At 41.7% G+C, this 16623-nt stretch overlaps 1 protein-coding gene across 1 annotated transcript in view; it reads right to left on the minus strand.

Annotated features, from left to right (window-relative positions):
- Positions 1–869: 869 nt before the first annotated feature.
- sema3bl (sema domain, immunoglobulin domain (Ig), short basic domain, secreted, (semaphorin) 3bl) overlaps positions 870–16623 on the minus strand; it is a gene marked incomplete at its 5' end in the record, with an annotated part of 65597 nt that continues 49843 nt past the window's right edge. Inside the window, 6 exons of the mRNA XM_030056334.1 lie at positions 870–1412; positions 4700–4833; positions 7978–8203; positions 8343–8384; positions 8729–8820; positions 9770–10001. Coding sequence (XP_029912194.1) covers positions 909–1412; positions 4700–4833; positions 7978–8203; positions 8343–8384; positions 8729–8820; positions 9770–10001 — 1230 coding nt within the window. The remainder of the gene's footprint in view (positions 1413–4699; positions 4834–7977; positions 8204–8342; positions 8385–8728; positions 8821–9769; positions 10002–16623) is intronic.

The raw sequence follows: 16623 nt of genomic DNA on the forward strand, positions 1-16623 counted from the left end.
CTCCAATTAGTGGCTACGGGACGCTCTTCCCTATTGCAGCCCCAAATTGAGATTTCCACTGATAGTTTTTATATAACAAAAAGCAGTGATCGTGCCTAGTGCAGCTTTATATCATAAAGGACAATTTACACAGCAGTATGGGCCACACTGTTCATCAAACAGCCAATAAGGGTCCAAAATTTCCACATATTATGGGAGTGGATTGGGGTCTTCTGTTGGTAATGTCCAGCCACGGGAATGCTTTCTAAATCTTGAGGTTATTCAAATATTTGCCAAGTTTTTCTCGCCAAAGGAAAGCCCTGTGTTGATAAGTGAAACAAAATGACACACAGAATGAAAGACGCAGCAGATAAAGTCTGTGAGGGAAAAGGTGTGAGAGGAAGAGAGGGTCCTTAATCGCCAAGAGTTTGAAAGCGTCGTTGAGGTGTAATAGGAGAGTTTGCCCCCTGTCTCTGAGTCCCTGTCTCGTCTTCACAATCATCATCATCATCATCGTATCAACAACCATCTGTGTCCGTTCAGCTCGACAGCAGTCTGTTTTTCTGCCGTTTTTTTTTTTTTTTTCCCACAAAGTCCACAACCTTTTGTCCTTTCTGGGCCACGTCCGGAAACAACCCCTTGCACCTGTCCGATAACCACAGACGGTGATTTTACAGAATCCAGTGAAGGAGCAGATTAGCTGGGATGAAAACTCCATTAAGCTTAATGACAGGTTAAAAAAAACAAAAAAAAAAAAACAATTATTGTTCACTTTTACCAAATTCTTGCAAATCCAAAAGCCCGAGTTTCAAAGTCTAAGGAGTTAATGCTGGACATGACCTTTCCTTTGTCTCATTCATCTCGTCCTATACTGTCATCTTTATCCCTTCTTCTTCTTTTTTTTTTATCCCCTCCCCTCTCTCTCCGTGTTACTCCTCCCACTGGCTGAGGTCCCGCGGCGTCCTGTTGCGTTCCCCGGAGCTCTTGCTGCGAGCCCTCGCGGCGCTCTCCCGCGCCTGGCGGTATTTCTCCAGCATGCTCTTGTGTTTCCTCCTCAGCTTGTCGTTGCACCACATCCTCTCGCAGTACTCCTCCACGTGCGGCAGGTTGGACGGCCCGATCAGCTGCATGATATCCTTGAACCATGACCGGGACTGGCCCGCCGACCCACCGCGGCTGTAGGCGCTGCAGGGCAGCCAGGCCCGGTAGCTCCCCGCTGAACGCTCCTTGAACGAGTCGGACAGACCGGCGTCATCGCGCGCCAGCAGCTCGCCGAGTGTCTCCCCCTGGAGGACGTCGAGCGTGAGGCGGGCCAGGGTCTGCGTGAAGCCGTGCTCTCGGGAGCGGCAGATGTACACGCCTTCGTCTTGACGGAAGAGGCGACGAAACAGGAGGCCCTGCTCTGTGCGCATCACCCGATCATCCAGCTTCACCTACAGAGGGTGGAGGGCGAGAGTGTGTTTCTGCTGCATTATAACAGAGGCTGACTGAGAGAGGACAGTACAAGAAAATGCATTATTTACCTTAACTAATTTGGCACCAAATCTCAGTCAATCATTCAATCTAGTGCCAGGCCATTCGCTGATTTAACCCCTTCAGACCCGCATTTTTTCTGCTGGGCAAAAACTTTTTTTTTTAACTGATTCTGCCTCCTCTCCAACATAAAAACAAAGTGGAAAAAACACATTTTTGCTAACTCATGTTTTTCATGTCCATTGCAATGGACATCAGACTTTGAAAAAATCCTGTAAATTAACCATATGATGTATGTTCAAAATTACTTAAAATATTATCACTTGTAACCGTTACAATTATGCTGACATAAAATGTGTTTGGCCATCATGAACATACATTTATATTTTTGATTGAAAATGGGCCCTGACTCCTCCCTCTCTGCAGTCGCTCAGCCATGCTCGTCTTGTCCGATGTCTGTCACTCTCTCAGAGCGTGCTCAAAGTCATAACATGATTATGATTGGATAATCAGGATCTGACCAGTAATCAGCATTACTGACATCATTCAATTACCCAGTGTTTATTGGTTTAGAGACAGAAATATGTCATGTCCATTCCAATGGACGCAGCGTCTGAAGGGGTTAAAAACTAGAAATTAAATCTTAAAATCAGATCTGGTGGCTTAGATATTCAGGATCCTTTGGCAGCAAACCTCTTACATGGATCATGCCCAACGTGCAAAGAGTAAAATGAAGGCCAGGCTAACAGGATATAGCCGATGCACTGGACCAGAGCTAAGCAGAAGGCAGCAGGAATAAAGATGGATGCATCATAAGTGCAGCTTTAAAGCACCGACATCCAATTCTCATTCTACAACCGCATATTTGAATCGAATCCCACCACAACATTCACTTCTTCGCATAGCCCCGACTCTGTAAATCTGCATTATTCTGTAAATCTTACGAAAGAGAAAAAAAATAAACACTTTTGATTGCCCTCCATCGCTGAGAAAAAGCTAAAGCTACGAATAAATGAGTTTGAGAAAAACTGGGCCAGAGGGGAGCGAAGAACGAATCGAAGAAAAACAAGGGGAAATCTGGGCAAAGGGCACGTGGGCTGGATCGCACGAGAGGCGAGAGAGGGAGGATGGAGGATGGAGGCGACGGAGAGCGGAGGCAAAGCCGAGTGTTTGGGCTGTTTTCTCAGCTTGGGAGGCTACGTGAAAAATGTAGCATGAAATCCAGTCGGTGTTTTCTTTTGACTCTCTCTTTCTCTGCCTCCCTTTTATCTCCCTCTCTCTCTCTCCCCTTTTCCTTCCTTACCTACCTCCATCCTGAATCCCTCCCTGTGCATTTCATTTTTTTTCCTCTTCCAAACCTCCTCTCTCTCTCTCTCTCTCTTTAAGTCCATCATCCTATTTCTCTCGCTGTCTTTCGGTGCCAATACAAACATGGCAGTCTTGTCCGCTAGAATGGTGGCCAAATGTTTATTTGCAGGGAAACGGAGAGGGGTGGTAATGCCTTAATACTTACACGGCTGACTGAGGCACTCGCTTAAGCTTAGAGAGACGCATCTAACCTCAAATGGATGAGGAGCTGCGTGTCGGTGACAGTAGCCGGCAGAAAATGAGTGACACTCCGGCGTTAAGTGGGCGTGTGTTCGGGGTTTGCTTTGGAATCCACCGCTTCGCCAAAGAGGAAACAGCGCCGCGCCTTCAGCTTTGAAATACGACGGGGTAATTTCAACCACATGTCAAACGGCTGTCGAATGTGTCAGCCGCACGCCAAATTTACGTCCAGACGCTCGGGGCTACTGCAGGCCGCGGTTATCGCTCCTCCCTTCGCTCATCGTCTCCCAAAAACCTCCCCACGAAGCAAAAAAGTGTCCAGAAAGACGTCTTTTCTGTACCTCCAGAAGACGTCTTCAGAGGGGCCAGAATGAAAGCTTTTAATACGTCTTTCCTGTACATTGTTATGACGTCATCTCTGAACCTTCAGTAGACGTTGTAAAGTTTCTGAAAAAATGTTTTAAAATATGCTTGCACTGTAAAAAGTCAAAATCTAACCATGATTATTTGTCTTATTTCAAGTCAAAATGTCTTATTTCTAGTCAAAATATCTCATTACACTTAAAATAAGACATGATCAGCTCAGAAATAACTTGTCTTTAGACAATTTTCACTTGTTTCAAGTGAAAATTTACTTGAAACAAGTTAAAATTAGCTTGAAACACTTTTACTTGTGACACAAGTGAACAAGTAAAAATTTGCTTGTTCCATTGGCAGAATTTGTTTCTTGTTTCAAGCTAATTTTAATTTGTTTCAAGTAAATTTTCACTTGAAATAGGTGAAAATTGTCTCAAAAACAAGTAATTTCTGAGCTGATCATGTCTTGTAATGAGATATTTTGACTAGTAATAAGACATTTTTGACTTGAAATAAGACAAATAATCTTGGTAAGATTTGACTTTTTGCAGTGTGCCACCCTCGTGACTGCGTGGACATACGCTGACCTTTATTTATTTGATTATTTTACCATTTTAGTCTTGCCTTCAACTGAATTGTATTTATTTTATTTACTTTTATTCATTTATTTTTATTGATATTTACTGAATTTTAATTTTTAATATGGATTATCTTCTCTCTAGTGTTTCCTCACTTCGAAGTGGCGAGTGTAGGATAGCGTTTCCTCAGTGTTTTTTAATTCCTTAGTGTTTTTAAATTTGTGTGTGTGCGTGTGTGTGTGTGTGTGTGTGTCTACTTATGTGTGGGAGAAGAGGGGGGATATATCTTGTGTCTATTGTTTGTTGTATTGTTTTTATGTGTTGCATTGTTTTTATTGATTGTATGTGTTTTTAACAGTGTAAAGCACTTTGGGCTGATCCTTTGGCATGAAACGTGCTCTATAAATAAAGTTGATTGATTGATTGATTGATTGATTGATTACCTGCCTAAACAACGACAACAACCCTACACAACTTACCAACAGCATGGGGCTGGCAGGTAAGCGTATGTCCACGCGGTCACGAGGGTGGCAAGCATATTTTAAGAAATTTTTTCAGAAACTTTACAACGTCTACTGAAGGTTCAGAGATGACGTCATAACAATGTACAGAAAAGACGTATTAAAAACTTTCATTCTGGCCCCTCTGAAGACGTCTTCTGGAGGTACAGAAAAGACGTCTTTTTAACATTTTCTGGACACTTTTTGCTCGGTGGGTCCCCTCCGTCCTCCCTCCGTCTCCCCTCCGTCTTCCCTCCGTCGTACCTCTTCCTTGCGGTCGTCGCGCTGGACGAGCCAGGTGACGGTCGCCTGCGGGGAGCGAGGAACACACTCCAGGAAGGTGCTGTTGTTCTCCGTCCCGTACACCACCCTGTCCTCCGTCACGTCCAGCTCTTCCACTGTGAAACGTCAGAGGGCGAGAGAGAGAGAGAGAGAGGGAGAAAAAAGAGGAAAAGAAGAGCCTTGATTATTACACTGCTCCTGAGCTGTTGTTTGTAAAGAGTCTCGCGTGGATCGGCTGATGGAGCGCAGCACGGGTCCTGCCAGCGTTGAGGTCTTAATTTGAAACGGCTGATTGACTCATCGGGGATCGTGCAAACATGAGCCGTACGCCGAGGAGCGCCGAGCTCTTGGCTTAAGCAAGAGTCGGTTTGATACACTCAATTTAATTTGTTTTGAGCTCGTAAACCTCAATTTGAGTTGGACTGATTCAGCACTTTTAGAAATCCATTAAATAAACACATGCAGTAATGTAGAACTATCCCTTTCCTCCTGAAATGTGGAAAAAAAAACAGTCAGTAAAAAGGCAAAATGTATTAAAGTATTTCATTGCAAAATACTCTTTATCCATTTATTATTTTTTTAAATCCTGTTTTCATATCTGTGCATGTGACACTGATTGTTCCAAACTTAACTTCTTGACAATAAAACAATCTTATATCTTAAAATCTGAAATTCCTGCCTCAAAAATACAGATGATCTCTCCCTCACGTTTTAGTTTTTTTTTTTTTTTTTTTTTTCCAGACACAGGTGTTGAAATAGCCTCCAACTTAATTTCTGCTCCATTTTCATGCCGGAGTTGGTGCCACTGCTGACAAAACGGCAGATATCTGAATTTGGACTTTCCTTTCTCTCCCTCTGACAGCTCTGATCTGCAGGTGCTTCATACCAAACATCACTGATGTGACGCGGAAAGTAAAGAAAAGCTTTTTCTCTGGAGGTTTTTTTGGCTGAGAGTCGACACCTCGACGTGAAGACGCCTCACGGCGCTCTGGGTCACGCAGAGGCTTTGAGAGATAAACCTTTCATCACCTCAGCGCCGCACTGTCATTCACCCCTAACACCCAACACACACACACACACACACACACGATTGCCTCTCTACAAACTCATTTTTCTTTTTACTGTTTCTGTCTTTCCTCCCTCTCTCTCTTGCTTCTCTTTTGTGTCTTTCGGTTCCTTTCTCATATCGACAGAGTCCTGTGCATGTTTAAGTCTCTCTCTCTCTCTCTCTCTCTCTCTCTCTCTCTCTCTCTCTCTCTCCGTCACACTCTCTCTCCGTCTTCCTATCTGTCTGCCTCCTCTCACAGTTGTTCAGGTTCATCGGCTGTTCTCCGTAAATACGGCCCAAATTCCAGCATTTCACAAAACGTCATCTTTTCAAAGAAGCTTTTCTTGTGTATTTACAGTTGAGTGTACGTCTATCTGTGTGTGTGTGTGTGTGTGTGTGTGTGTGTGTGCGTGTGTGCCAGTGTGAAAGAGAGCGTGCCATAAATAAATAGAGATTTACGAAACCCTCTGAAAAGGAAGAAAAAAATCTTCTCCTGTATCATTTTTCTCTTCTTCTTAAACATTTTCTTAACTTTCTTCCCCAGGGAATAAAAATGTTCTCGTCTTTCTTTCTTTTTTTTCTTGACTACAAGACAATCATTTGCCTGTCTCAAAATCTTAAAATCACTACCCTCTTCTCTAATTTCACACATTTAAACAAGTAGGTCAGTTAGATTATAGTTCAAGTCTTCATAGCTTTCCGAACACATTACAGTAACATTTATTGTCTTTTTTTTTTTTTTTTTTTTTTTTTGGTGTTAAGCCAGGAGAATCTGTCTCATGTTTACTGAAAATAAGCTGGCAATTATTTAGAGTCATAAATTTATTTATTTTCTCGCTTATTTTAATAAATCATAACCTGGATGAATTTAGTGATGCAACATGATGGATGTGTAGCATTGATACTGACAAGTATTCAGTTTATTATCCATAATTAATTTGTGATTAATTATTAAGTAGGAAAATTAAAGAAATTTGTAAAAAATAAGACCATTACTAAGAAAATACTGAGGAATTGCGCTTTTGAGAAATGAGCACGGTGAGAGCTGCTCTTACAGTTCATCTACATGATGCTCTGTGTATGTAGTGTAAACACACACACACACACACACACAAATACACACACACACACACACACACACACACGACTTTCAGAGGAACTCACATTTGTATCGTCACCCACATACAACATGTTTCACACACAGCTTGGAATACACTGACAGACCAGACGTCTCACACATACATCCACTGACACTTACACACACACACACACACACACACACACACACACACACACACACACACACACACACACAAATCTTCTTCCTGATTCAAGCACAGGCTGTGTTGTGTCTGAGAACAGCTTCCTGAGCACATCAGGTGTGTACACAGTCACACACAGACGCCTGAAGCCTCTCCGGCCGTCTTCCTCTCTGCACATAAACAGTTTACAGGCCGAGGACAGCAGCTCGTCCTGGTCCAGACATGGGAAGACGTCCTGAAACTCATTTTCCCCCACACACACTGTACCTGGCAGCGGATTTTGCTTCCCATGTTCAGAAAGTAAAATGACCTTGAGACCAAACCCAATCACTGGTAGAGAATGCATGAAGGTTAACTGTCTAAAAACTACTTTTCCTTTTCCTTTTTTTTTGTTTTTTGATGAAAGGCACTAAAGTTATGTGACTTCCACTTTCTGGCCTAATTTATTCACACATTTGTTAGCATATTAGGTTCCTAAACTTCATCACCTGGCTCCACTGAGTCTACATCCACACAATGCACATTTATTAATTCATTTATTTACTCATTTACTTTGAAAAATGCAACTTTTTTTTTCCTATGTTGGCCTCCAATCCACAGGAAAATAAGGTTTTTTTGGTCACTGACAACACAACTTTTAGAATACACTTTACAAAGCAAAGATTTTTTTTCTTTTATTGCAAGGGAAGATATCATTTATTTTGTAAAACTGAATGCAGGATATGCTTTGTAGGCTTTTTTTTTTTTGAAGATGAATTTTTTTTTTTTTTTTTTTGCTTTGTAAGAGTTGGCAACATGAAGCAACAAGAGCCTGAACATGTGTGAGTGTGTGTGAATGTGTGTGAATGTGATACAGGGCTGCAAAAGCTGGCTCCGTCGACTGGAAAGGCAAAACAGAGCCAAAGGAAAGAAAGAGGCAGGACAAATGGCTGCCGGCTGCACCGACTCACCGCTCAGGTTCTGGTCCACACACTGCAGCACAGGGTTCCCGTGCCGGATGTCCTGCCTGCGGTAGCGTCGCTTGCTGTTGGGCAGGTAGCGGGCGCAGGACGAGCCGTCCCAGGCGCAGTACGGGTCTCTGGCCAGGCAGCACTCTGCACACGCCTTCCCGTAGGTCTCACAGCGGTGCAGCTTCACCTGGGCCACACCTGCCGGAGAGCCCACGTACAGGGCTTGCTACAGGGAGGAGGACAGAGTGAGGAAGGCCTGTTATAGATTATATGATGGAAATAATAATGCTAACAAATAAAGAAGATAGTCGGATAAAACAAGTAAGTTCAACGAATGAAATCAGGAGAGGAGAGTGTTATCTCACCCTTTTGACTGATATGTCCATCGATGTAATTGGAGTTGGAACCTGCAGTGACAAAGAAATATATTTGACATACTGTGTGAAAGGATTCAAATAGGAAAAGTCAATGAAGATATGATGGAGACAGAACTTAAATAGAGGATTGTTACGATGGAACATGAAGAAAATCACAGAAACTTTAAGAAAAATAATAAAAATTGCAAAACTATTAAGACTCGGCTTTACTTTCAGGACATCTAAGTTGGTGCTTATTAGTGGATTATAAAGACAATTTGAGTAAGATAATGAAATTAGACAGACTGAGCTTGTGGAGGAAGAGGACACACACACACACACACACACACACACACACACACACACAGAGATAGACGTGATGGAGTAAAACCTACCTTAAAGACTTGTAGCTCCTCCAGCGTGATCTCCTCCATCTCCAGGCTGTTGCCGCTGTGCAGAGAAATGACCTTCAGCACCGTGCCGACATCTGGGACAGGTACACAGGAAGAGACAAAGGTTCAAAGGTTAAGGATGAGAACTAACCAATCACGATGAAGCTTTTCTGGCCAAACCTTCGAAACGTCCCGGTTGAGGAGAAATACAAACTGACCGGTGGGTTGAAAACATTTCAAGACTATAATTACACTTGTATATACAGGCTATCTCTATGTGCTGGAATTATTAGTTTATTATTAGTTTATATAATCATACAATTGTTAATATTCTATTTTACTGTATTTGTTGCTTATTTTCTCATTTCCAGCACGTTTGCTCTTATATTATATTTTCCTTTTTGTTTCCATGCATCTTTTCCAAGTCTTTTTCTCCTACATTGACTCATTTTTCCAGTGAGGATCAATAAAATCTTAGTTTACGTCAAAACCAAGAGAATTTTTTAACTCTTTGAGAGAAAATACCGGTTTCTGTAATAAATACCAGATATTTGTAAACAGGGGCGGATCTAGACAAATATTCATGGGGTGGCAAGAGGGTGGCATGGAGATTTTAAGGGGTGGCAGAAATATATATGCTAATTTAATACCAAACGATCCCATATATCAATATTTGCTTGGAAAATCCCCAAATGAGGATATTTTAACTCAAAAACATTCCATTATTGTGGTACACGAGTAAAGTATTGAATAGAAAACCAAAAGGTGGCATTAGAAATATATATTTTGATTTATTTATTTATTCATTTATCAACCCCTTAAATAGTAGGAGTGTCATCTTTTGCTGAATTTACTTGCACTCGGACATTTGAGTCTCGTAACAGAGAGTTTCCGAACAGCCACAATTCAAAAATAAATAAATAAACTGTCTGAAATTGGGGTGGCAACTAGGGTGGCAAGGCATTTTTCTAGGGGGGGCAGCTGCCACCCCCTGCCACCCCCTAGAACCGCCTATGTTTGTAAAGTTCAGCAGCCGTATCTCACCTGTGCCGATGAACATGACGTCATACTGCCCGTCCTCTGCCTCGACCCGGTCCACCACGATTTGCTTCAGCCGGTAGGGGATATTGGCCTTGACCAGCACCGGCTGCCGCAACGCCGGGTGCACCGGCCGCCACATCAGCGGGTGGCTGCGGGCGAACTGCAGCACCGAGTCGGGGAAGTCCTTGGTGCTGCCGAACTCTCTGCCAGGCTGGTTGGTGATTTTACTGGGACACTGCAGAGACGCAGAGAGGGAAAAAGGGTTAGGGTTAGAAAGAGATCAGAGGGAGAGGAATAGATCAGCATAAACATAAGACAAGCAGGACAAGAGGGACAGACTAAACATGATGTCCCGGACTCTAGTTCAACATCAATTTCCATCATACTGATCAATTCTGACCAACATTTTGGCACAATGTTCAGGTTTATTTCAAGATTATTTAAAGCCCAATATCAGTGTTTACAGTCTAAAGGAGCTTTACATGCCCACAAGTTTACAAGAAACAAAACAGGATTGCACACCTGACTTAATCCTCAAAGCAGGTGAGAAAAAACTCCCCAGAAAACCCAAACCCTGTAACTGGGAAAGAAATGGAAGAACAATGTGCAGTGAATTTCATGGTGTATCCATTGACTGTGCTTTGTTAAAGTAACTATAAAATAGTAGGGAAACACAGCAGGAAACAACAGACATACATTTTAAACCCTAAAAAAATCCTAACCTTTGCAACACATAGTCGTTAGATTTACATCTTTTAACAAAAAGGGTAATCGATGTGCTGAAAAAGACATGCCTTGGGTGCCTTTTGCGGACTTTTGGGGTGATTATAATTGTTCTGAACTGTCACACCCAGGCAAGAAAAAGTATGAATAGCTCTGAAGGCAAGCAATTTCATTTTTGAGAATCAGTCAGAACGATGGAAAATGATGGGGAGGCACAGCCCAGGTTGAAAACAGCAGCTGCAGTCAGACTTTAAATGAACTGAGTGGCTCAGTTCTTTGTTTAGTGTTTGACTGCTGTGAGCCAGGCCGGCTGGTAATTTCACTAAAATACAAGATAAGAGAGAAAAAAGACAGAGGGTGAGAAGAGTAAAGAGAAACAGGACAATGTTTGAATTATCTGGAAAAGCTTTGGATGCAATCAAACTGGAAATTTCACAGAGCGAAAGAGATGAGGACAGTAAATACAGGAGTAACTCTGCCACAGTGAAAGCACGTCCAAGTCATAAGCTTGACAACTTTGCCAAATGGTCTAAATTAAACTCAGAGAAAAGGATTAAAAATATATATCATTTTTTTCCAACCCTGATATTTTACAGAGTTAAGATTCTTTAGATAGTATTTGGTCATTCAATCACCTTGTTATAACAGTTTATATAAACACCATTGCTATAGATATTACCATTCTAGACTGGACGCCCCACATGGAAAAGATATTATTATTCCATATTATCACAACAGTAACTGATCCGTATGATAGCCCTGTTAATTTTGCTCTGGATTCAGTTTCATTGCAGACATCTGAACTATGCGAGGAGGTTAAAGAGTCAAAAATATGCAGGCGACGGAGAGAAATGTATAAAAAAACACATTCTTCTGGGTAAAGGCTGTTAAATAGCATGAGTCATTATTTTTTTGTGGAAGTTGGATGCAAATGCGAGCTCAGTTTTCTAAAGTAAGCCGCCGAGCGCGCCAGTTTAGTGAGAACAGCTTGCTAAAGTGCTCAAAATATCGTTTTGCATTCAGCTCATAACAGTCCAGTAAACGACAGGAAGCCTAAGTTTCTGTGAAAGGTGTGGGACTCAGAGGGAAATCCAAGTTTCATTTTCCAGCTCAATGAACATTAACTGCGTGCGAGTCCGTTTGGAGGTAAAACTGGCTGCCAAAATCTTTTAAATTGTAATTCCTGGCATACAATTATAATCTTTCTTGCTATCGCGGTGTTAGTATCAAAACTCCAATTTCCTCTATGGGTTAAGGGAACTGAAATGCTCATGAAATGTTTCCAAAACCCCACTGGGAGAATTAAAAATGCACTGTTGGAAAGCTGGAAAAAAAAAAAATGAAGGATATTTTCCCTAATAGGTGACATTTTGGAGATTTTTACCCGATGGTAACAATATTAAATTATATTCTTATACCTCACAAGAAGCTATAAAGTTCTTTTACTTTGTTTTTTTATATTTCAAATATGACTTGCTCAGCATTTATGCAGTAACACATGCAGCTCCCAGGATGCTTTGCACTGCTCTCTAAACAACTCATCGCATTATACAGAAAAACCTAAATTGGACCGGCTCCAAAGTCCAAAGTCTCCACTCTGCAGTAACAACGTCAACCAATTTAGGTAAAACCTCTCACTCGGTCTCTCAGATGATCATTTTTTTTGCATCCTAAGCAAAAGGTAAAACAGGATTAATCCTCATTTTGCTGCAGCAGCTCCACTGCTTTCACTCACCGACCGAGAGCCAAGTGAGAATGAATGAGGGAGATGAGGTGAGCACATCTGGCACACACTCACCCACTTCCATTATGACCGTGTGTGTGTGTGTGTGTGTGTGTACAGTGCATTGTGTGAGCCCTACTGTACGGCGCATAGGAAACTGATCCATTACAACAAGCAGACCCAGGAGAGGAGGGGGATTAGATGACGGCCAAAGACTGCAGGATTACGTTCCTGCTTTCCAAATCACAATCTGTGGCTCTGCTTTGACTCAGCCGCACGCAAAGAGGAAAAGACGCCCCGACACCGCCGAGCATCTGCGGCTTTTAGGCACAGATCGATATCAAACGCGAGCGATCCATCTCCACATGGCACGCGTTTATAATAAAACACAATCCAAGCACCAAATGGTCCATAATCTGATCTTACTGATTCAGTCGCTTTTGATAAAGGAAAAACAACACCAAGTATTTTTTTTTCTCCATGGCTGGTGATTTTATAGTTCTACAATATGTAATTTTACAAAAATGAACTAACAAAATGATCTGACCTTAAAAGAATTTTGCTTATAGAGTTCTTTCATTATCTCTTATACTGAAAACCTTTTTGTTGTTGTTGTGTTGATTTTTGAATGTTGAAAATTTTGTAATGAGGCAGCCAAATTCACAAATCGCACAGGATCTTTGCAGTGTCTGATGTATAGATAGTGCTGCAGTATTAGCGCAAATCCTTTTGAATGAAAAAGACAAAAAAAGTCCGACCTTTTAAATTAATCCAGTGAAATATCCAAAGGAAAAAAATAATCATTCAGTGAGAGAGGGTTTAATATCTTAACTTCTAATGTCCTGAAAATACCCACATGTAAGATACACGTCCAAGTAAAATATCCGCTGAGACCCTGTCAGATGAAGCTTAAAGGCCTCAGACATGATACTTACATCAAGTCTGGGAACTAAACACTACGAGATGATGGATATAATCCAAAAATCTTTACCATACAAAACAATCTACAGTCTGATCTAAACTGGTTCTTTGAGCACAGATAAGAGCCAGGAAGGTAAACAGATACATCATCAACATAAAAAAACAGCTCTATGTGAGAATGATGCACAGATTTGAGCAGGATCGAGCTTTGGCTCCTAAAAAACGACGTTCTCATGCAACTAAAGTGCATGCTCAAGCACTTTTCACGGGGGGATTTTAATTTGCAACTGGATTACGTTTCAAACAGGCAGCAGGCACGTTATGTTTTTATAATTATGTGGTTTTTATGCCTAAACCTGACCTTTCCTTATGGTTTAAGTGGCTAAAGGTAATGGAACTGGCAAATAATGCCGCCTGACGTGATGATATGAAAGATATGTTGATTAGAAATGTGTTTGTAATACGTCAAACAAAATATGTTTTGTTGTAATCATAATTAAGAATGCAGTTTAGCTGAATGGGGATGTAATTTTTTAGGAGACAGGGTTGGACCAACCCACCTCAAATGGGAAAAAAAAAAATTCAGGTATGATTAACCATAAACAGGTGGAGGATGTTAAAATGTCATGTCTTTATGCTGAAAAACACACAAAAAAACATATGATCTACTTTGTCTGTCAGTGCTAATAGAAGGGAACAAAGAGACAACAGGTGTTTATTGTGTATCTACTGCACGACGACCTGCTTTAAAACGAGCTGTGAGACTGATGTTCATGCCTGAAACTTTGAAAAGTGCTGAATCCCTATACCAACAATGTGTGGATCTCTGAATATCCAATAAATGGATATTAAAGCACCAAACCTAAAGCCTGTTTGATGAAAACTCAGTAAAGACAAAAAACAAACCCCAAAAACCTTCAAATCTGATCTAAATCTGTATTTTCAGTGCAGATGAAAGAGCACGGTTGACAAAAATCTCATGAGGTTCATTTATTATAATTTTCTATCCCAGGGTTGAGGCCGGATTACCGCTAAATCTGTGATGAAAGGGATAAGCCGTCAAAATGTGGGAAGGAGGCTTTTTTCTTCTGTTCTTGGATGAGCTCTGACACAAGTTTAAACAATATACAGTGTTATTCTAAACCAAGATAAATATCTCGGCGGGATAACCACCGAATGTCTCTCGAATTAACTTTATAGACGCAGACTCGGGGGTAGAAAGAAACAGCATGTCAGAAGGAGGGATTGGGAGCTTGGATTCTCCATAGCTGGTTGAGTTTTGACAGGCGAGTCAGGACTCCTGATGGATATTATACAGCAACACGGAGCGTGAATCTGCTACGATGAAAAAAAATACAAGGGAAACGAACAGACTCCTAAATCTAAATACGTTCTGTCGGCGCAAATTAGAGACAGACAACATCCAAGTGGAGTTACAGCAGGATCACACGCGAGCTGAACCCGAGATAAACAGCCAGGTAAGATAACAACCGCTTGATGAAAAGAGAAAACAGAGAGAAAGAGGTTTGTTTTAGCAAAAAAAAAAAAAAAATTGTTCCACACTGACAAAAAAAAAAAAGAAATCTTAACAAGTCTTGTTCTCAGTGTGAAAATGTTTTTTTTTTTTTCAAACAAGCGAAAAATAGTGCCAGTGGAAGGATATAATCGTCTTGTTTCTAGATTTCTTTCTTTCATTCATTCATTCTTTTGTGTTATTTTCTTGATAACAGTAATATTTTTGAACATATTTATACTTGTGTACGTATGTGTACGTACGCATGTGCATGTACTTGGTAGATTTTATTTTATTTGTTTTATTTTATGGGGGAAGGGAGATATCGCTGGCGCCACCAACAAGTTCTACCATCGCCTTCATCAGAGCTGGAGAAACGGCAAAAAAATGCCTCGCTCTTGCGGATGGCTACTTGCCACTGGCAGCTCCGAGTTGACCTGGGAGGACAGCTGAAGTTCCCAGAAGAAATTGTGACCCCTGCACTCCGCCTAGATGTGGTTTTAACATCAGCACAAACGAGACGAGTGATCATGATGGACCTGACGTTATCGCGGAGGCCAATGAGCGGGAAAGAGCCAGACATGAGGACCTCGTGGCCGAGTGCCGGAGCAGAGGCTGGGGAGACAGAAGTCGGGTGCCGGGGTTTTGCAGGTCGCTCTCTCCAGAAAACCTTAAAACTCCTTGGACTGAGAGAGCTGCAGTGCAAGAGAGCCACAAAACACATCCTGGAGGCCGCAGAAAAGGCCTGGTGGTGGCTGTGGATCCGTGGAGGAGTGCGCCTCTTGGACACAAGCTGGGGACTGATCCCCCCCCTGCTGGGTCACCTGGGCGAGGGCGTCTGGTGATTAAAGACCCGAAACGCCCAGTGACCCACCGGGCTCCCCACTGAGGATGTGTCCAAGCAAAACCACTTTATTCATTTTTATTTGGGCTGTTTTTAAGCATGTTTTAAAAAGAATATGAGATTGAATTACTAAATTAAATGCATTTTTTTTTTATTTTTCCATTTGCAGTTCACCTCTTCTATTCAAAGATATCTCTCTCTTTCTCTCCCTCCTTTCTTCAATCCCTCTGCTCCATCTCTTCCTGTCCCTTTCTTGTCTTTTCCTCCTTTCTTACTTCATTCACCTCCTTTCCTTTTTCCTCTCTTTCTCTCTCTTTCTCTCTCTCTTTCTCCCTCTCTGTGTTTTCAGGCCAAGACATTCCTGCTAATCAGAGAGTCAATGGAGCAAAACCACAGAGGTGTCTGTTCTCCTCTCACATTATTCATATTCCTTCTGCCTCCATACGCTCTCACTCACCCTGGTAATGAGGTGGAATTACAAGCTGGACACGTGTGTGTGTGTGTGTGTGTGTGTGTGTGTAGGTTTCGCTTGTGTATGTTTGTGTGTATAACAAGGCTGAATTACAGTGATGTGGTTGAGAGAGGATGACAGCGGCCCGCAGAGAGGGGCGATGTAAACCAGGAGAAGGGTCTGTGTTGTACACAGTAACACAGCTGGACTGCGACACACACTTCACTTCGCTCAAACACACACTTTCTATGCCTCCGTGATTTTTTTTTTTTGAACCCCTTTTCTCTCCATTTGATTTGTTCCCCTCCTCAGACATAAAGCGTCCCTGAGCCTGTGGACAAACTGCCTGACGGGACGGACGCTCTGATTAAATAATGAGGATTAATTAGGCATGATGATGATGATGATGATGATGATGATGATGATTATTTCTGGCTGATTAGCAGCTCTCCTGATACACTGCACTGCTGGCTTTGTCCTCCTCCTAGTTGTGTAACGTGGATCTGACACCTCAGGGAATTAAATCACATGTTGAGTGACTTAATGAATTAATATTACTAATTAATACACTGCGATTAAATAAAAAACTATTAGTAACCGCCTACTGATAACTGTCAGCGACTATCAGCTATGTTAGTGCATTTTACAGTACATTACAATACTATTATGAATATTATCACAT

The sequence above is a fragment of the Myripristis murdjan genome, chromosome 7, assembly GCF_902150065.1.
Source record: "Myripristis murdjan chromosome 7, fMyrMur1.1, whole genome shotgun sequence".
In the NCBI taxonomy this organism is placed as follows: domain Eukaryota; kingdom Metazoa; phylum Chordata; class Actinopteri; order Holocentriformes; family Holocentridae; genus Myripristis; species Myripristis murdjan.